Source organism: Melopsittacus undulatus, chromosome 3, assembly GCF_012275295.1.
Source record: "Melopsittacus undulatus isolate bMelUnd1 chromosome 3, bMelUnd1.mat.Z, whole genome shotgun sequence".
Classification (NCBI taxonomy): domain Eukaryota; kingdom Metazoa; phylum Chordata; class Aves; order Psittaciformes; family Psittaculidae; genus Melopsittacus; species Melopsittacus undulatus.
This window is the reverse complement of record NC_047529.1, coordinates 11,316,175-11,338,666: the sequence shown is the minus strand read 5'-3', so window position 1 is coordinate 11,338,666 and position 22,492 is coordinate 11,316,175. Positions and strand designations below refer to the sequence as shown.

At 39.2% G+C, this 22,492-nt stretch overlaps 1 protein-coding gene across 8 annotated transcripts in view; it reads left to right on the top strand.

Moving 5' to 3' along the window:
- Window positions 1-22,492, top strand: part of EHBP1 (EH domain binding protein 1) — a 223,812-nt gene that overhangs the window by 158,414 nt on the left and 42,906 nt on the right. For 5 of the 8 annotated variants that reach the window (XM_031047567.2, XM_031047566.2, XM_005147432.4 and 2 more), the window contains 2 exons: window positions 12,614-12,761; window positions 19,695-19,811. In XM_031047567.2, coding sequence (XP_030903427.2) covers window positions 12,614-12,761; window positions 19,695-19,811 — 265 coding nt within the window. The remainder of the gene's footprint in view (window positions 1-12,613; window positions 12,762-19,694; window positions 19,812-22,492) is intronic. The other 3 variants (XM_005147433.4, XM_031047571.2, XM_031047570.2) reach the window with 1 other exon arrangement.

Genomic DNA, 22,492 nt, shown 5'->3' with positions numbered 1-22,492 from the left:
CGATAGAGCTCAGATCTGGGCTGAAAATCGGGGGACAGTAAAAGTAAAAGGTGGTGCCGCAGCGAGACTCTATTCTAAAGGATACAGAGCAGGATGAAAATAAAGATTGTGCCCACCAGTTTTCTTTCTGGCATCTCCTAAATCGTGTGTCAAATTCTATTAACTTGTTTTTGCAAGGTAGACAGATTAGCAGGGAACACCGTATAGCATGGAATTCATGAAAATAGTGCTCCTGTGGCAACGAATGTGTTTTTATTTCCTAACACAAGCCACAGTTCGTTCCTGAAGTTATTTGGGTTTTGCATGAGCTGAGGATTCCTCATTGCTGAATGTAGGTGTGGGACTGGGCCTTTCATTTAGATTTGGCTGAAAAAAAGTGCTTATTTAGGATCATGCATAGGTTCTGGGATGCAGGGGTTCAGTAGCACGATACACAGAGGGAAGCGTACTCTCTTTTTTCCCTTTTGTGAAATAGCAAAATAGTAATTCTTTCTTCACAGCAGCATTCAAGGATGATGACACTGAAAATTGTAAGGGACTCCATTTGGACAATAAGTATTTAAAAATGGGTTAATATAAACGGAAGGGGAGGGGAGTAGGGGGGGTTGATGGTGCAGAGAGCATTCCTGACACTGCTTTTGGGCTTAAATGCAACTGTTGCTAACCTGCTTTCTGTACAGAGAAAGATTTGGGCTTACTTATCTTTGCTACCTTTATTTTATATTTATTCAAGTGGAATGGCAGCTACAGCTGCCTAAATACATGTATTAAAAAAGTACATTTGAAAGAGCAGCAGGGACTACATTCAGCTTTTGTAGTGGAATTTGCAGATACGAAGTACTTCACTAAGAAGCTGTTACCTCCAAACATGCAAACACTGTATACAGAGGGCAGCAGGAATGGGCTATGCTGTGAGATTGTTTCTTTCTGCTCAGAATATTGCTTTTTATTACTCCCTTGCTCAAAGGACTTGTTGCAGCTGTATCTAATTCATATTTAATAAGTTCTTTCTACTTCAGGTGTCAATCTGTTGTACCCATTACTTTTCATTTTCATAAACATTTGAGTGCAAAATAGTAACTTTTTTTGCATGCACAGTGGACCGGTGGAAATGGAAGTCTTTTTAGAAAGGCTGAAGCAAAATCTGAAAGGAGCTGAGTTTCTATGCTCTTAGTTTAATTTTGATTGCATGCATATGCACAGGTATGAGATACACCAGCTGCAATAAAATAAAAATAAAACATTATTTTAAATGCTCAGAAATAAGTTTTAATGAATGCTCCCATTTATTGATAATGTCCTGCAATAATCTGCTGCGACTCTGAGCCAACAAGCCCCAAACTGTCCCACTCTTATACACAACCAAAAAGTAACTCTAGCCAACACAAACAGAAGTGATATTGAAAGCAAATTCACAGTGGACAACAAAAATAGGATATTTTAATTTGATTGAAAGATGCCTTAAACTCAAGTTAGCATTGCAAGTATCCTTTCCTCCAAATATTTTAACAGGTTCTTGAAAACTATATGAGAGAGCTTTATTCAGGGTTTTTTTCCCTATGTGAAACCAGAATCCCCACTTCTGTTCCATTAGAAAAGGCATCTGGTTCATCAGTGGAATTTTTTGTAGCCTCCTCAATTGGAAAATAACTGTCTGTGATTGAGGGGGTAATGTTAATTCATTTAAGAAAACACCCCCAAGTTATTCCTGTATTGGTTTTTCTTTAAGGAAAAAAAAAAGAGAGAAAAATCTGATCTTTATTAATTAAATAACTAACATGAATTTGTGGAGGTGTAGGACTTTGCAGGTGGCAACCTTGGTCTTTTAATATTAATTGGAAAATATTGATTGAAAAAAAGACTAGTCTGTCATGCTGATAATTGCAGCCAGATTTAGATAAGATCACTAGATCTTCCTGAGATTACAAAGAAGCAGTTACCATCTAATTGGTAAAAAGATTGAACATTATTTTGGTAATCCCTGATCTTTGGTAACTTATTCCCTGTTGTTCATTTATATGTCTTGTCTGTATGCCTCTATAAAGTGGTTAAATATGGTTTAAGCTGATAAGACTATGCTGTATAGTATTTCCATTTCATGAGCATTCCAACTTTTGTAGCTGTTTTAACAATATACTTTTCCTTAAATGAAGGTTAGACCTGCTGACTGAACACTTCAAAACCGCAACTGAACTGATATTTACTTCTTTATACCGACAAGCTAAGGTTGAGATAGCCTGATCTCATTTCCTTGATGGCAAGAACAAACAAGTTGTTTTATTTAACATTGCTCAATACATGGAAAATAAAAATATTCTGTAACTTTCCAAGAAGCTTCTCTATCTTTTGACTTCATATTTGATCTGTTTAAGCACTTTCTTACTATGAAGCTGTGATGCTTCACTGTTCAAAAAATACTTCTATAGACAACTCCCTGATGTGGCTGGGGAAACAAATCAATTAGTGCAAGTAAACTCATTTCTAAGAAGAACTAGTATGCACTGTCAGTTCTATACCAGGATGGTTTTCATTAATAAAGTGTAACCTTTGATAATGCAAGACAAATGTTGCACAGTTTGAGTTTGAGAGTCACAGCTGAATTTTGTTGCTGTTATTTCAAGAAGTTGTCTCTATTTACACCACTTAAGCATCTGGCCTAAATATGTAAATATGCAGTTATTTATCATGTGGATCTAAATTCTAAGTGCTGTGTAGTCTGCAGCTGTACCATTAATGTGCATGCTCACGGAAAATAGGCTGCCAATTTATTAACTGAATTGTAAGAGTGTCTGAAAAACATTAGTTCAAGAACTTTAACATCTTCTATCCATTTATAAATATTAGCAAACAAAAAGGTTTCAGTGTTTCAGAACTCTCCCTTTGTGTATGAAGCGAGACACGGGTTTCTTAGCATCTGGAATGCTTTTTTTTCCTATCGCTGCTAATAACTGGACGTTTTCTGTGTGGATGTTCAGTACATGCTGTTGTGAATCCCAGGATGATATCGCCATTACTTAGAGCTGTATTTTCCATTGCCTATTCTGTTATTGCTCAGCATGCACAAGGGTAGAGTTAAAATCTTTATTCATTTCATTTAAAAATGTTTCTTTTGTTCTCCTTATCATGTTCTGGCTTTCCCAAGGATATATGCCTTGAACGAAAAGTCACATGTGCATTACTAATTGTGTGCCATTGTATTTACAGTTCCTAGTGGTGGCACTGTGAAGCTACTAATTCTTTTGCTTCACTTGATGTAAAATAATCTGAGTGTCTTTGATAGCAGTGAAACAGTATTAATTGTTTTGTACATTTCTTGGTCACTCTTCTTAGGTGGTCTTCATAATCTATTAGAACTTTCAGCCAGATTTTTGTAATGTCATGCCTCCAGCAGTGATTAAATTGGTAATTAATGAACAGTCCTTGGCAACATAAACCACATCCCGTTAATTTTCCCTTTTGAGTTTTTAGAAGTTGTCGTCTCTGTCAGAAAGCATTGCGCCACCTTGCTACGGCCCCTTGGCATGAAACCACAACGGCTTGATTTTTTGCAGCCATTAGTAGATCAGAGCAGTAATTTCACAGTATTTTGGTCAGGGTAATTATAGTACCAAGTACTGAGTAGAGTTGGGAATTCACACAAGAAGTCCAGAAATACCAGGTGAGCTTCCTTGTGTTCACTGGGACGTTATGATTAGTTTAATTGGGCTTTGTTTGATTTCAGCCGCAGAGACTCTTTGTGCCACGGCACTGCAACCACTTTCCACTTTAGTGTTTTTGACCTGCATTGACATGAACTGGTGCAAAAATGAGCTCTTTGAAGTGGGACTCTTTGGAGAGGGCAACTAAAAAAGGGGGAAAGTGATGTGTAAATAGTTTACTGTAGCAAAGCTTGAAACCGGACTGAATACTCTGCATTTTGGGGGTGATGTGATTCAAATTCTTCTATATTTTCAGCCGGAATGGATAATATTTTTGCTACATTTGTGCAAATGTTTAGTAAATTACTACATTTAAAAATACGGTCTTTTTTTAATCGCTAGTTTTTATATAGCACCTGCTGTTCTACCTTCCTTTGAAGATACAGTCATTTCTCCCACCAGAAATACTGCGAATAGTCTCTTTAGTCCTGCAAACAAATCTGGGCAAATGCATTAATGAGAATGCAGCTGCACTTAGTAGTTCACATGTCACGAAATAGTAGGTAAAGGCATTCATACTTGAGTGACTGACTATAGGTGTAGTGGCCTTCAGCAGTACATTGTGCACATTAAAGTTTAAATAGTCACTTGCCTGTTGGCTTCTGAATGAAAGGACTGTCACTGGTCACTTCTCCTGAAGCCTTAATGAAACCAAATAGTTTGCTACGAGTTTGGGCCTAACCATTGGGGTGTTTCATGCAGTCTTGTCAGTTGATGTTCATGAATTGACTTGAACGGAGATCAAAGTGTTTCTCAAAATGGAGAAGCGGGGAGAGAGACAGCTCCTTCAATTGCACCACAAGAGCTAATCAAGCCATCAGTTCTTTATGCACTCTGCGTGCCTTTAGAATTTAATACCCAATGGTTTGTCAGGACAAATTGAAATTCGGGGGCTGGGGGGGGAGGGTGTCCCTCCTCAGTTCACCGCAAACAAATACATGGTTCACTCTTCTGGAGGCTCACTTTGCTAAATTTTATATTTTAATGGAAAACTGCAATGTTTATCAAATATTTGGGGGTTTAAAGGAAAAAAAAAAGTGAAGGTAAAGGATTCAGTAGCATTATATGCCTTCACGCTGATTGAAGAGGTTTAAAGTGAAAGAGAAACTAAATTCAGTGTGATTTGTTGTTGTTGCGTCTTTGATTGCTAATGAACTTTTTTGCTGAGACATTTTAAATCGGATTCAGAAGATAGTTTTTTGAGTGTCAGTTAAAACAAAGTCATGTGAAAATGCCTCTCTCTCTTCCTCCCTCCCTCGCTCTCTTTTTAATTGATATGATTTAGGCAGAGGAAAATGGTAAGGGGGATTTTTCTATTGCAGAAGCAATTTTTAAGGGATTTAGTCTTATTTAGCCTGAAGGTCTTCACACTAATGAGAGCACTTAAGTTACGTCCAGGCATTGATTAGACAGCTCATCTATCAACTGGAGCATGAGAATTTGTATTTTGGGTACCTTTTATACATTAGAAATGTATATGCTTTTTAAAATTACTTTAGACTTTAGTTTCCACAAATTTTTAATTACCCTCTCTCACATCCAAGGAGGCTGTAATGCACACACAGAGGCTGATAGAGCACACACGGAAACAGGGAAGCGCTCTATGTTATATGAGAAATAATATCGAAACTGTATCTGTAGAAATTGGCGTGCTGAATGCAAATTGCTACCCAGATACATTCCTTAAACCGCCACGAGCCCCCTTACAGCCTAAATACATTTATTCAGGGAACGTGGAATTATATATACAAAAAGATGCTCAACCACCACCCCCCAAAAAAAAACCCTGTGATCGCTCTCTCTACCTGTAGTTGTTCTTCTTTTGCTGTGTTTACAGCACAATAGTGTCTTAATTATTTTCTGAATCATTCTGAAAAGTACAGCTTTTGTAACTTTTGGACATTTCAGGTTTAAAAAAAAGAAATTAAAACGTTGCCACCAGCTTGCACTATGAGCAGCCTGTAATAACAGTTAAAAAAGCTTTCTGAACTATTTGACAAGATTTCTTAGTGCTGAGGCCATATGCTGTAGCCTTTAAGCTATTTCTTCCTATCAGTTTCATTATCACCTGCCTCTGAGTCTCCAATATCATCAGTAAGCACATGCAGAATCATAATTATGCCATGTACAAGTTCTTTGATAACATGTACAGTTTTCTTCTTAATTCTTTATCAAATGCATTGATCGTGGCATGTGTGCATTGATCCAGGTCCACCATCTGGCTGTGTGTGATAAGCACAGTGGCATCTTTGCATTTCCACTGTCATTCATTGCGCTACAATTTGGCTGCAGGGGAGTAGTGGCTGGGATTAGCCCTGTTCTGCTACTTACTTGCATTTTAAGTTGACACCTCTACAGCGGCTCAGACCACATTACAAACTGAAACACATACGCACGACTTAGTGATGTGACACTCCTCAATAAGCTTACTCCACTAGCTACTCAACAATCTGTAATTGGATTTGTAGGAATAACAGCAAAAGATTTCCTAAGAATTGCTGGGGACAGAAGGTGAAGTTTTCTCATTATTGGCAAAAGGCTAGGTATAGATCCTAGGCGATTGGTATTTTCCATTAAAAAAAGCTGCCAGCAGTTTGCAGGACATTGTCAAAAAAAAAAACGGGCAAAATAGGATCCAGGAAGGCAGAGGGTTTTGCACTTGTTCTTTCCATTCTCATCACACACAAGCACACTGGGTTGCTGCCACCCTCCCCCAGAAATTAAGAGAAGGGGACGGACACACACACACCAACTTTCAGAGGCACCCTGCAGCCCGCTGTGCTTTGTTCGGCTGGGAGTGAACCGGGAGCATTCCTCAGGAGGGCACGTCCTGCTCCCTTGGCGGAGGGTTGCCCGCCTGAGAAGGAAGCTTCCCAGGATGGCAGTCTGAAAGATGCGGCTCTCCAGCTTACGCATCCCAGACACTTGCCAAAAGTCTTTGTTTCATAACGCCATGGGTTTTTTTAAAATCATAAAGTCAAGTTTACACAAGAGAAAATCCCTTAAGTGGAGCTCGACGAATGTTGACTCCTGCAATGAGTAAGCAGCTTCTTTAACTTCTGTCTGCACGTTGGCTGCAGAAAGGCACAGAAAATGCCATGTTCAGACTATTGATCTCGGGTCGGATGTTATGTCCTGTATGGATGATGGCACTATTTCAGAATATATCTCAGCCTGCGTGCTTGAGACCCTGTTTGTGGGTAACACCAATAGCATTGACAATCATGGTGACAGGCGTAACAAGCTTCTGGATCCTGATGCCTTAGGTGATTATTGACCTTAATTATACTTCACAGATGAGGGAGAGCACAAACTTGCCTAAGCAGAGAAAAATCCAGGTAATAAGTTAGCATAGGGCTCTGTGGCTGCTTTTGCTTTAGATCAACTTTCCCAATGATCTTCCTTGGAAGCCCCGTCAGTAGGCAAAGCTGCCCTCGCATTGTTCACTGGGAGAGCGCCTTGCTCTTAGTATCAGTGCAGGCGAGCGAGAAGAGGAGCAAAACAGGAAGTGTGTTTGGAATTAGATATTTCAGCCTGTCCTTAAAACTTGCCGTAGAGCCAAGTGCAGTGTGAAATAGAAATGCTCGCCTTGATCGTCATGTAGATGTGCAGCTCCTAAAGGGTTAAACGGGTTAAATCTTACTTATCTGAATAGAACTGCAGGGCTGTTTTGCCGAATGCTCTAGCACAAATACCAATGGTTCACTTTGACGTTACAATTTTTTTGTTGGTTTCTTTACTTTAAATACTTGAACTGTTAGACCTTTTACTTTTTTCTCTGAGAAAGATGTATTTGTACCAGATTAGAAAAGCTAAACTGTTTCTTTACATTGAATAATCAGCCTGTCATGACAAATCTATCTCCTTCTGCATGAGTAGGTGCCAGTTTGACTAGCTTCTTTTAGGCTCACACTGGGTTTTAAGCTGGATCCATGTGCATGACTGGCAGTGCATTTGTTGGGCCAGATCTAAGGAGCCAGAGAGCGTTCAGCTCCTTTTTGCCTACAAAAGAGCAGCCAGACAACCAGCAAGAGGCCTTGGATGTAGCACAAGGTGATACTTACTTAGTCAGCCATTCTTTTTTTCAAATATATATTTTTTTCATTCAGTATCTGTAGAGTTTCTCAATTTCACAATGACACAGGGAATTAAATTATCAATGGGCTGCTTTTCTACAGCCAGCATTCCTCACACCAGAAATACTGTACCAAATGGACTGTGTGTTTTCCAGAACAACATAGATTATATTTTTTTTTAAAAAAAAAAAAAAGAAATAAAAAATTTCTGACTAACATTTCTTTAAAAATTCCTCCTAGGTTTAAGGAGATGTTTGCCGTTTTACAGGCACGCAATCCCATTTTATTGTGAATTTGGGGAGGTTTTTTTCTTAAGGGGGACAGCTTTGTTGAGACATTCTGCAGTTTTAGACTCTGGACTACTTGTGTTTTCATTCTGTCTTGTCTTATTAGTCCATCAGTGCCATAGATCATAAGCCAATAGCTGCTTCTTTATGAAAAGTGATTTGATATTTTGTGATACACATTCATGAAAAAATGTTTTCAAGCTACCTGCAATTTATTGGCAGTAAGGCAGCTGATGTAGACACTGTGCAGAAGGCAGAAAATATCTATAATGTATACGTCTGTCCTTGCTGACCACTTCCTACAATCTGACTAGCCACAGAAATCCAAAACCAATGCACTTTTGTTTATGTCAAGTGTTCCCTGCTTAGCAATTCATATTTTGCTCACTACCTGTGTGTTTGAGCTGTTCAGAAACTGTAGTAGAGACCAAACATGAATGTGGTCCCCAGGGTGATCAAAGATTTAATCTGACCAGATGGGACAAACTTGAGAAAGATTTTGACTTTCCACTCTGTTTTGCAACAAGAAAGGCTGATTTTTTTTCTCCCGTCCTTTCTTTGTTAGAAAAGGCAGAGATCAGGCCATCCCCAGAGAAATGAGCAGGTGTGGCCATTTACAAGCATGTCTGGTTATATTATAAACCAACATAAGAAAAGTTTGAAATGGTTTGAAAAGATCTGCTAAACAGTTCTAATGTTTCATCCCAAATCCTATTTACTCAAACAAGAGCCGATCAAGGTCACAGTAAAACCCAGCCTGCCAAAACCTTTAAAACTCGTGTAATTTTATTTTTTCTTTATTTTTGATTCTGTCTTCTCTACTAACTGAATAGGTACATTTTGGTAATCCTTGCCTCTGGACAAGCACAGAAGTCTTTTTCTTTCTGAATGGCTAATAACAGAGCCGTTCTTCCTGTCTCATGATGAAAGAGGTGGCAGTCAAGTTCTTTCTCTTAGATGTACTGTGCACTCGGGGCAGACCACGGACAATTTTGAAACCTACAGCCACAGGAATCGCTCCCCCTCATAGGTACAATTCTGGTTTAATTTTGTTGCTGTGGAGTATCACTAATTTACCACTTTTCTTTACCCTGTCCGTAGACTGGGAGGAAAAATTCCTTTTTAAACATGAAATAAATGCAGCTCACAGGATAACATTTTTTATAGAGAGAGGATAACGCGTTGTCAGACTTCTGGTGTAAACTCACTTTGGATCCTCCCAAAATTCTGCCAAAGGATGACTGAAGATCCATGGCAGAGGGTTGGGGTTGAGGTTTTATTTGGAAACACAAAGATTGCAGGATTTTTAGTGATTTAAGGACATGGCTCTTTTAAACTCCACCACTCTCAGTCTTTTACTGAGTTGATCAGCTCTCGGCTTCTGCCGCCGCTGAGCAACATCGCTGGCCACGTAATGATCTCGGAAACTGCCCCTCCAGTGTTTCCCATTCGAATCCACCTTCCCAAATCCACGACATCATTTTTGTCCAAAGTAATGTCAGTCATTGCTGTCTGCGGCGAGTACAAAAAAGACCCCCTAATGGCAGCCATTTTTATTTGTTTCTTAAGATCCAAAGGCTGCTGAAAGAACAATTGGATAAAGTTGAGGATTGGAGAAGCTTGATTTTCTTGTTCCAGTGAAATGAAACTCCCGTCCTTTTTTTCTTCCCCTTCCCCTTAAAAGCCGGAGTCTGCTAGGGGGTTGTAGCTGTGTCAAAGCCGTTGGGATGCCACTGCTGATCACTTTAATTACTAGGACTAAGGAGGATAAAATTAAAAGTAGCACCATTGAAGCAGTGGAAGAAAGCTTGCCGAGATGTCGGTGAACTGTGAAATATAAAAATTGCATACCAATACATTTTTATAGGAGGGAAACAAGGAATTACATTACTTATTCTTGAAGAGTTTGTCCTTAAATGGTGAAGTTTTCCTCGCTGTGCATCCACATGGCAGATCTTTAGACCATTACAAAGCAATTGGGGGAAAATAACAGCAAACTTTAATGTCTCTTTGGCATGTCAGGTTCATGTCAGAGAGGGAAAGACTTTACTGAGTATCCTCCTCAACTGTACAGGAAGAAGATCACTGTGTGTGTGTTTGCATGGTCCTTTCTCGGTGCAGAGCTTCTCTGCATGTCTTCTCTCTTTTTTTTAGTATCTATATTCCTGCCTCCATACTTATCCCGAGCACTTCCATTCCAAAATCTAGGGGATTGATTTGCTGTTTAATAATTGTTCTGTACCTCAGAACTTAATGTACCTACTTCTAACCGTCTCAGTTTCATTTCTCCTTCCACCAGTGTTTCTTCTGGCAAGGCGGAACTCCTTGTAATTGAGGATTCAAATACCTGAATTGAATTTAAGCAAGAACTAGGCTGGTTTTTCTCTTATCCACTGGTGATGATTGGCTTAATCAGCACAAACACAAGCCACAGTAATCTGTGTTTGCTTGGAGATCCCCGGGATGTTAATGACTATGCTAATAATTCAGGATACAAGTTCTCTTTCAGGAGGAGGTGAGAGAAAGAGGGGGGAAGCATCCTGCTTAGTTTAGGGCATTTTTGTCACAAACACGTAACTGGCCTTCTTTTAAACTGTATGTGCTGTAGTATATTAAATTGTTTGATGTTAAACCACGTGGGAATCTTAATACAAATTTTGCACATTCCTTCTTGAAAGTCATTGAAGTCAAAACCACAAGTAGAATAGTACTACAAATAGTAGAGATTTGAGCAGTTTTATTTCATGTAAAATTCAATGTAATTAATGTTAACCAAATGCCACGGGTCGAAATAAAATCAGTTGCTGTGTCAGTTGGCTGGCTAGAAATGAAATTAAATTGATCTATTTTAGTGCATAGGAGCCGGGGGGGGGGGGGGGGGGTGGGGGGAGCTTTCCAGTTGTCTTTTTAATGTGTACTTTACCAAATAAGTTTCTGATAGAACTGTTGCTCTGTGCCTTCTGGGAAGTTAAAGGGTGAGAAAGCAAACAAAGCCAATGTGCCATCCTGCTGCCTTGCAGGGCCCAGGCAGAATTGTCTTTCCAGGGGAAGGACATTAGGAGAAAAGTAAATCAAGGCAATCTGATAGGGAATCAGGGTTCTGTCACTCAGAGACAAGATATTGTGCTGTGTCCATATACTTTGTTTACTGTAGGGTTTTATGAGTTGTAACCTGCCCATGCAAGCTGTTAATGAGGCTAAATCTTGCTGCTGGAGGATTGAATTACAGCACACCTCTGGGCTAATGGTTATAAACAGAAAGTCCCATTAGGGCTGCATTCTGATTCAGTCATTTGCATTTTTTCTATTGTGGCAAGAACAATGCTGAGTAAATAGCTACAAACAAACAATTTACATGGAAATGGGTAAAATGTACCTAATTAGTATTTTGCACTTGTTTTATTAATGATTGCTTAAACTAAATAGCACTTAGCAACAGCTCTCACCAGTATCTGCAGGTGTGAGATGCTCAGTTTTTGGGTTGGTGGGAAGGCTGCCAAGACAGCTCTCCAAAATTTGGCAGTTTGCTCTATCCCACTTAGCTCAGGTCAACTGCCTGTACCTGGGTTTATCCTGGTCATTATGTCAATAATATAAACTTACTGGCAGATTTGATTTAAAGCCAAACTCTGTTGTGCTTGTGAGTGTTTCTAATATTGAGGGCAGGGGAAAACAGTCCTAACTCTGAAAAAAATCAAGTGTTTAAGTTGAAAAATGAAACAGTTTCCATTATGGCTTAATGTATTTTTGTGGATACATTTAAACACATCTTTTTATTAATATTTTGTTTAGCAGGGTGGATAAGTCTTTTCTAGAGTTTAATGCTGTGGACCTTTGCTCATTTATGTAACTGAAATATTGTGTTTCATAAGCTTTAGTGGGGCAGCACTGTCTGGGATGGTTCCAATATGAACTCTTTCATTACTGACCAAAACCCCACTAGTAAAATGTTTTAAAGCAATGCAAAGTCTATTCTGCTCTGGCATCTATTGTTCTTTCATTAATCTTCATTAGTTTGTTAGGGTTTTCTTTTAAAAGGTGTATCCATTGAAGTCGAAGGATTAGATTCCTTTCCATGTCTCAGATTTGATGTAATTTTTCTCTTTGAAGTTAGCTTGGTGATTGGAGTAACCAAGAGCAACATCTGACTTCTCATTTCAGTTCTATGAGAGGATATTACTCAAACAAGTCATTCAATTTAGTAAAACCATTTTTATAGCTACGGGAAAACTTTTTGTAGTTACTACTTTGAAATAGAAGTGTCTGAGAGTTTTCATTAAGTTATTTTTGTATAACGTAATTTATAAATGCTTTAAATTGCAAATAATTAGGTTCCCAATGCATTAATAATTTGGGGAGTGCTTTAAAAAAATAATCTGATTCATGGATGTCTTTAAAAATTGTGGTGTGACACCCAACTGATATCGAGCATCCTATTTATAATGTGGGCCAAGCACCATGCTGTAAACCAGTTACTATCATGATGATCAGATTGAGAATGAAATTGCATTTCTGTCAATTACTGAGTTGGCAACTGTTCAATATATCTTAGCAGCAAGATGAAGAGCGGCGTCGGCAGCTGAGAGAGAGAGCTCGTCAGCTAATAGCAGAAGCTCGATCTGGAGTGAAGATGTCAGAACTTCCCAGCTACAGTGAAATGGCTGCAGAAAAGTTGAAAGAAAGGTCAAAGGCATCTGGAGGTGAGCTGAGGAACCTTGTATCTTATTCCTATGGCAACCTAGAAACCAGAGACCTTTTTGGGTTTCAGTTCTATTCACACTTCAAAATGTTGTTGTTCATCAGGTGCACATATCGAAAGACCTGGCTGTAGATAGGTTTCCTAAATAAACCATTGTGATCACTTAATTTCCAACACTTCCAAGAAAAGCATATATGTGATTGAAAGAAGTAGATGTTATGTCAACAAGTAGCTCACACTGACCCATTATTTCCAGATTTGCCGTTACCCACAGTTCTGTAGAATTTTATGATTGTTGATTAAAATCTTTTCCATATGTATTTTTATATAGGAGCATGAACGTAATTTGGGGGAAGACAACGTTAGAAATACTTAAGAATCATTATTTTATATTAAACGTGTTCAAAAGACTGCTTGAGAAGATAATTTTAAAGGCAGACTGTGGGAGGTGGGGGCAGCAACCTTTTGATTTTAAATGGCAGTCTTTTGACATACCACTTGCCTTTACAGGTTTTGAGTTGTAATATTGATATAATGTTATTAAACTGACTTTGAGATGTCATTAAAATTCATATACCTGCCAGTGCTACGAGCTGGAGTAATGTAGTGTCACTCAAACTCAAATGGGTGCTGAGCACATGTTTCAGTACAGGCTTCCTGCTCTTTTAGTGTCTTCTACATATTCTGAGGGGAAATCGTGTTTCTCATACTAACATGTAAGCCGAAGTGTCAGCAAAATCCAGCTTTACATTTGCAACGAATGTCGATTCAAAAGCAATATTTTTTCTTCTCTGTAGTATGTCTTTTATGTGCATATATATTTAAATATAGTCTTAACTGCACCCTAACACTTCTGTTCCACGTAACACCAAAGAGAAAAGCAGTTAGTTGTACAGATCCCTTTGGGTCTGGTCTTCAGTTTTTCACTCTTTGTCCAGTAAACCAAGCTTGTACACGTAACTCATTTTCGTGGTAAAGAGGGAAATTACCTCCTTGATGGGGAGAGAGAGATACTGAGCAAAATGACACAGTACTTGTATATTAAGTAAGACTATGGTATTCTTCATCCCTCTTCACAATTTATGATTCCTCATCCTACATGATAATTACTCCCTCACTGTTTTGTTGGGCCTGTACATAGTTGTTCCTGCCATCTATCCCCTCCAAGTAAGGTATGCTTTCTGGGTATATCTGAGTGTTCAGCTGAATAGTAGTTACCCTGTTCTGTCACATTGACTCTTCATATTTTCCTCTGAATTTTGCCAGTGCTCGTTCTGCCCTTTGTTCAGTTTATAAACAGACTCAGAGGTAACTGTACATATATATTAAAAAATATATATGTATTGCATATGCACTCAGAGTTTCAGTGTTATTAAAGGAAGAGACAGTATCAGTACCGATGACAACTTGTTTATGAAGTTATTACCACTAGATCTGTGGGGTTTTATCCAGTATAACAATTTCACTGCTTTTTGCTTGTGCTTTGACTTACCTCCTCGGTTTATATTTCCTGCCTTGATTTTTCTTTGTTTATATGGTAGTTCAGCAAAGCTGGTGGAACTTCTTTTGGACTGCCAGCTTTCCCTGTCTCTTTTTATCCCTCTTCGCTTTTTTTCATGTCAATGTGCATTTTGTAGCACTTCCTTCTCCTTACTCATTGTCAGAAGGTTTTCCTTATGGTCTATCTTCCATATACCACAGCACTGGCAGTGTCAGGTGCCACACTGTATCTTCACTCAAGAAATTTGTTCTTCTGAAGTGCAGTAATTCTGTGAAACAGCACCAATGCTTTATAAACCAAGCAAATTATATTTTTTTCTGGGTTTATTCTCTTTCATTTTTTTATTTCCACCAAAACCTGGGATTTAATGGACAGTTTCCTTTTTACAACTGGACTCTGAATATTGCCCCTGACTGCATTCACATGTAGTAGGATTTTTTCTGTGTATAGTCCTATATTCCCTGTACAATACCCAAGACAAGCTTATAATAATGTCTTATGTCTTCCTAGCACTCTTGTCCATTATGCTTCATTAATCTCTTCTTCTGCATTGATTGCTACCTTTTAATTTACAAAAAGGGAATGTACCAAATCATTTTCCTCTCTCTCAGTTCAGTTATTCCACAAAAAGGTGATATTTCAGCTTTGGGGTTTTGGTGGTTTTAAAAACTATCTTCTTGCTAACTATTGCAGGTGAAAATGTGATCTCTTTCATTGTTTCTGTATGTTCATTAAGAGTTTCATGCTTTGGCACTGGTGCTACATTCTCTATTAAAAGGCTTTATTTAATCATGGTCTGAAAAACTCAAATGCCTGTGGCAAGTTGAAACTTTCCTGGATAAGCAGCATCCTATGCTGCAAAATCCAGTCTTTTTCATAGACTGTTTGGCAAGTGAGACAGAAAATACTTTCTCCTGCCAACTGCCAGAGGGTTTGGGATGGCAGCTTCAAATTTATTAGATGTCCTACTAGCTTCAGGCTGATAAGCGGATGGATGCCTTGAGATGGGTCCAGGAACAGTATCAAGATAGGAATCCAAATATCCTCCCTTTTCCCAGCAGCGACGGGACAAATGGATTGACATCTTATCTAGGTATTGTCTCCGTGCAGTGGGACACCCATCTGCTCCTTTGGGATTTGGGTACTGTGTTTTCTTTACTCTCTGGCACATCTCCATCCTTCGTTTGAGATGGCGGCTTTGTAAGGATGTGTCTTAGACCTGGAGGTGGTCAGTAGACAGCAGAGGGAGGAAACAAAGGAGAGGATAGGGGGTGAGACAGACATAGTGTGAAGAAGCTTTGGTGTAAAAAGTGCCAGAAATAGGCAGAACTGGGAGGGGAGAAGAGGACAGACACAAGACAGCACAGCAAAAAACTGCTAGAAGAGCAGGGAGGGAGAAACACAGGGAACAGGAGCTTCCAAATGTATTGTAAGACAAAAAACAGTTTTGAAAAATCTTGGAATTAATAACAAAGGCTGAAAAGGTGCAATTGAAAAACTTACCAGAGAGCACCAGTTGGCATTACCTTGCATTTGTATGCTTAAAGTTTTCAGGGCATGCTACAGATTCTGCTTCAGAGGCAGTGATTTGGGGAAATGTACGTGCTAGCTCAGGCTTACTCATTGTGCTTAGTCTCCAACTCATAAAGCAGTGCATAGACCTCAGTGTCATATTTCTAACAGGCAGTATTTCTATCTGTTGGCAGTTACTGCTGTACTTTTTTATCCTGACGTTGGGTTTCTTGTACACTGATCATAAGTCTTAAGATCCTGCATTTCCTCCATTCCTTGCCTTTGCTTCCTTTATTACTGTTCGGATGCTCCTGTAACATCCTGTAGACTAAAAGTGACCTCTGTACCTGAAAATAAATAAACTATATATCTGAATCTCCACAAGCTTTAAGGATTTCCCAGAGACAATCCTGGAGGCCAGAGGCATCTTCCCTAAAGAGCAAGCACTGTTCATGTAACTCCAGAGGCAGTTTATATGTGCTTCTCCCACTAATGTGGTCTAAACCCCATCAATACTTTTACCTTTCTATGCAAATAGCTCCTTTTTAATTTCATCTAGAAATTAATGCAGTCTACTGCAACTCCCTCATATGTGGACAAGCTTAAACCGCGTCAAGAGAATATCAGTTTAACCACAAATTATGCCTGAGCTTAATCTGAATATTAAGACATAAGAGCTATAAAATGCCTCTTGATCTTTTTTCCACTAATATTCTGGCATCCCGATTTGATTCCAAGAGATTCTTATTTTGCTGTCTTCAGTCCAGACTGCAGTTCAGGCTGTGTAGGTAATGGTCATTGATGTTTAGTTGTTGACTTAATCCTTTTATCTTTAATTTTGTTTGTTTCTTCCTAACATAGTAAAGCTTTGCTGTCTTTCTGGGATCCACATGTACATACTTCTCAAGGAAGCAGTTCTTTAGCACTTGGTTCTAGACCAAATGCTTTAAGTTTTTCACACTAGTAATTTGTTCTTTTCATAAAAGATACGTTATCTCTTCGTTATGTTGTTCCTTTTATCATTTCTAATTGCAAAATCTTGTTGTAACATGCTCCCTAAACACATTTCCCTTTTTAATACACTCGAAGAACATCGGACTGAAAAGGAAACCCACAAAACCTAGAGGAGTGTAAAGCAAAGAATCTGTAGATTTTGAAAGATAGTTGAAAATTTCTGAAATTACTTCAAATGAATGCTTTTAATTGATTTTTTTTTTGCTTGTTTAATGAAGTGTAAATGTCCTGATAATCATATTCAGCCAAAGCTTGCCAACTTTAAATTAAATACTAGGTCAGGTCATTATTTGACACTAGGAACTGGTGTCTTCGACATTCCCGTCTCTTGTGTTACCTTAAATGGTGGTGTCAAAGACAGTGCCTCTGATCTTGCTACATTAAATTAAAGAAAATCAAATAATCTAATCTAAGCATTCCCTTAGTATGCAGCGGTCTTAAACCCTGTCATCTTGTTTAGCTTGTTTTGACACATCCAGCATCCTGCTGGATGACTGGTAGTTGTGAGCTGACCTTGCTAGCTGACTTCTTTGGGTGCTTTGGAAAGTCATTGCCTGCCTCTAGGGTCAGGGTGGATTTGGTTTCCCCCCTGTAACAGCAGTGCCCTTCTTTCTTTCTCTTCCACCTCTTCCAAATATCCATGGCCCTTTGCTGCTGTTAGCCCAGACATGTTGTGCCACTGTGATCTCCAGGATGTGTTTGAGAGTACCATGGCCTGAGTGCCACCGAATTTCTCTGACACAACCATACAATCTTGTGAGAAGTCTAGGTTCTCATTAGAAAAAGCAGAGATGCTTTGAGGAAAATTCAGAACTTCAGAATTGTTGCCATTGCTGCTTTAGCATTCTTTTTTTTCTCTTCAGTCTAATTTTTACCCCGTCCCATTCTCCATGATGATCACACTGTGCCCTTCTACTTTGGTGACCTACCTCTGCACTACTACTGGACTACAGTCCAGATCACAGAACAATCTTTGTGAATTTCTCTGCAGCAGAAAGGATGTTGTAGAGAGTCCTGAGTGTTTCTGCCCATCCAGTTGTACACCTGAAACACCATCTGTCAGGTCCCAGATCTGGTCACAGATCCTGCTTTGGCTGGGGAGAGATGTTCTCCATCCATCTGGCTCAAGCTGGGGCAGTTTGGAAGAAAGCTGACTCTTCCAGGGACCATTGAGAATTAGTGGAGAGGAGCCCAGGGAAGTCATGGTGGCCAGCTGAAACGCAGGGGTCCTGCTTCACACACTGCTGCTCCATCATACATGCAGCAGGTGTTGAATAGGACTGAAATGGAAACTTCTTTGGTCCTGTCTGTCGCAGCAAGAACCTTACTCTGAATTAGCAGAGGTCTATGAAAGGCATTGATTAATTACAGAGAAATTGAGGGAGCAGCTGGTTAGAAAACAGTAGCAGACATATAAAAAATGTGAAGAGGCTGCTAAAATGGGAATTATAGGGACTGTGGAGATAAAGAGGTAAAGAAAAGAAACAAGTGTGTGACCTTCATGTCAGCAGTGTGGGCCTGAAGTGCAAACTCAAGTCTGGGGATGAAGTTTAATGTATTCCAGTGACAGATGATGAGTGATCAGCACCAATCCTGGTTCAAACTTCCTCAACTTTCTGGTATTCAGAATTATGACATCTTGGTGCTATGTTTAGGGTCCCTTTTGTTTATATGGTGTTTGAATGTACCAATGTGCTGAAATTATAATCAGTATTTTTTCCTATTGTGTTTTAAAGTTTCTTTAGTTACTATGTATCTTCTTTCCCCAGACACATTCCAGCCTTCTCTTTTTTGTCATTTTTACATGCATGCATTCATACATAGGACAAAAATGTGCATAGAAGTCTGAACAAGTGTAGATAGCATTTGATATGAAACTTAAAAGTGAGTAAAAACAATGCAGCTATGTGCTTTTAAAGTACTAATCTAGCTTTTATGGACTTTCATTATATATTTGTATTGAAAATGTGAGTCAGGATTTTTTCTGGGATCTGCTTCACAATTCAGCACATGCTATTTGATCTTCTTCAGGTTACTTACTCTTTCTGTGCCATAATTTACCTACATCATCGTCATAATTGTAATTATAATAATCGCCTACTTCGTAAAACATTATGGGGCTCATTTACAAGTGATATTCATAAGTTGCTCTGAGAAACATGATAGAAAGATCCCATTAAAAATATAAAGTATAATTACAATTATTATTTTACTTAAAATGTATGTAGCTTGCAAACAATGCTGATTCAAAGTGGTGCAGTAAGGCAGCAATCTGTGAGTATGCTCTGGCTACTACACCTAAGGTCAGCACTTGCTAAGCATGATGTTCCAGGGGGTAGTTTTTCTCCTTGTATCAGAGACTAGCACCTAAGCAAGGTACAGTGATCACTGTTCTGTGATATTCTGTGCCAAGTAAGGAGTAGCAAGTCTCACCAAGCTGGGAACTAAGTACCTGGAGCTGCCACCTTTCCCAAGAGACCACAGCTCCCAGGTCCTTCTGCTGGCCAAACCCATCCAAACCTGCCATATGCTGGCATCAGCACCCATTCTGCTTTATAGAGAACTGAGAGCCTAGGAGAAATTATTTTGACTTGAGTTATAAGGAAAAGCATGTGTGCTTTTCAGAGTTAGCCAGAGATTCAGCACAGAGAACAGCCAATGCTGAAGCCAGATTTTACCTTTATTGTAAGAGGAGTTTCCAGCAGAGCCCCCTGTACGTATATTGAATTGCATCAGTTTAAAGATAAATCCATGAGTGGACAAAGTGAAATCTGCTTCCAGACTTATTTCATGATTTGCATTTTTATCATAACTCAGCTTGTTCTCTAAAGCATTCATTTTTTGGTTTTAATGATGTGGTGCATGTACATAAGAAAATACTAACCTTAATACTGTATGTTCCTACAGATGAGGATGAGGATGATGATAATATTGAGATAGATACTAACGAGGAGGTTCCTGAATGCTCTGTTACTGGAGGTGGAGATGAGCTTACTAACCTAGAAAATGACCTTGATTCAACGGGTAATTTAAATAATGGCTATTTTGTGTATTTTGCATGACTAACACTCCATCATCATTTAAGTACTGGTGTGCTGCTTCTCTCTGTCGTACCTTTATTCCTTTGTGTCTTTTCTTATTATTTTAAAACCTAATGCTTATTCTGTTTGAATATTTTGCATTCATTTGTTTAGTTGAAATTTAGTATCAGCAGCAAAATCATTATTTCCAACAATGGCAGATTTAAATTCTCTTGCTTGTTTGATGGGCAAGGGGACCCCAGGCCAGATTTGTAAAGCAGAGCCACCTGAAAGCACCCTGCCTGGATTGTCCCAGCAAAGCAAAGTAGGCAGAGGAGTGAGCAATCACCTTGGTGAGTACAGCTGCTGCTCTCTGCACTGACATCCTGGCCCATCTGCTCAGTGAAGAGGAGTAAACATGGCTTTATATGTCCACATAGACTTGGTAACACTCCAGGTCCTTCCCAAGGATCAGCTAGTATATTTATACCTTGTTGCTCCAGTGGTGGCATGGAGGTATAAATTTGAATGGAATTTTACTTACTTTATTTGTGTTATAATGTTCAAACACTAGTTTTTTTTAAGTAACACATTTTAAAAGCATTCATATTCTTGTAGAAACGCTTGCATAATCAAATCACATGCTCGTCAGGTAATAAGTCATAGTAGTGGTATTTCCCCTTTAAAAAAAATCAAGCAGAACTGGAGTTCAGGTGATAAATATGATGATAAGTATGTCAGGATCTTACAAGGGAGATGCTTATTTTACAAGGAGCTAGAGCTTTAAAGACACAAAGGTAATGCCCATCAGCAAGGGGCTCCTCTGCTTGCAGATTGTTGCTGAAGGAGTTTGTTCCCTGTACCAGGCTGCCTGTTATCAGCAGCCCTGGGGAGTGCTGAGGGCATCTTTGTAGTGTGGTGAGCTTCTCTGCCGGGACGTTTCTGCTTACAACAAGTTAGCTTGAGCCCAGAGAAGTGTGGTAGGCACAGGACAGCATCAAGGAAAAAGGCAGTACAAGAGAGAGCTTCTTTACAGCATCCTCTGACTTGGTTCTGCCCATGCCAGCTGGATTCAAGTGTGTGGCCCATAATATATTAAATCAAAACATTTAGTGTTTGTGTAAATTAAACTGTCAATGATGTGTATATAGCACTTTCTAGTCTTCTTTGAATGTGAAAGATTTGAGTCATGTCCTTTATTTTTTTTTTACTTGAAGATTTCTAAACACATAATATATTTAGTAATTCCAGCATTTGAATTAAGCTGATTTAGAGCAGAATTCTGTCAAATAATACTCCATTTAATACCAGTTCATTTAGGAGGAACAGAGAATCAGTAAATGAATGTTCCTGTCACATCACCCCAGTGACTTACCAACACTTACTTCTGTGGGCCTCAGGAAAAACTGAGGTGTCTTCTCAGGGGTACAAACCCACTACCCAATACTTCATCTCCATCATGGGAAGACACTGGAGAAAAACTAGGACATCATTTTGCAGTTCAGTCTGCACAGTAGCCAGAGGTACAAGTGAGTAAGGAAGAGGATGGGCAATAATACAGAAAGCAATCTAATGCAGAAATCAGTGTACGTAGATTTTTGTGGAATTATGCCAATTCATACCAAGTTCTAATGAAGGCAGAATCTCCCAGGAGCACCTACACACAAAACTATAAGGGACTTTTTACATTTGGGATCATTATTGACCATCTTAATTTGTCCCCTGCTGAATCTTAGTCCCTCCCATCTCTCTCAAGAAGATAAAACCTTTTTATTACTATTTTTACTGCCAGTTGTTGGTTTTAAGTACTGTGTTTGTCTGTATTTGTCAGAACTTCTACCCTACACTGCTATGAATGTATCTGATAAAATGTGAACCTCTTATATCATAGTTATTACATGATGTTTATGTATAAACCTACGAGAATGTGCATGTACTTACATGTGAGCCTCAATTAAGGACACCCTGACTGGGTGTGCCAAAGGAAAGGGAAACTATCCGTCATAACCCATCCCAGCCTGTCGCTGCTGGTGGCAGGCATCATTTGATTGCCAGCATGCCAAAAAGATTTTGGCTTATATGAATCGGAGCGCTCCAAACCTTGGAAGGAGCTGTGTGGCAAAACAGTCATGGCTCCACTTCCCATGCCAGCTAGTCACCAGCCAGCAGTGAAAACCTCAGGCTGTAGAATATGTCCCAACTGCTATTTAATCTGCATTTAACCCAAGGCACAGATGTGGTGCTGCATGTAGAGTGTATGTGTGGGGGCTTCTCTGCGTTATCCTGCTTTCCTGCCCAGGGTTAGCTCCATAGATCTGCTCTGTGGTTTGTTATTAACACCTTTCTCCTTATTATGTGTGTATGTGTAGGTAACTGTGTGTGTAGGTGTGTTACAAATTCATATAGTCAACAATCACATACAGAATGAGCATTATTGGGAGGTAAAATTCTCAACTATTATTTCCTTGAGCTCTGATCCAAGTTGCTAAAAGTGATAAAAAAAAATTTGGGGGCTTTGGCAGACTTTGAATCTGTCCCATTGATGCAGGTATGAAGCACATTATGGCTCCCGCAGCTTCAACATATTCTGTAAATCATAGTAAAGTGTTACTGGAAATGATCTCTTTTGATACTTGAGAAGCTGTGCCAAGGAGCTGTAGGATGAATTGGGAGTTCACAAACTTG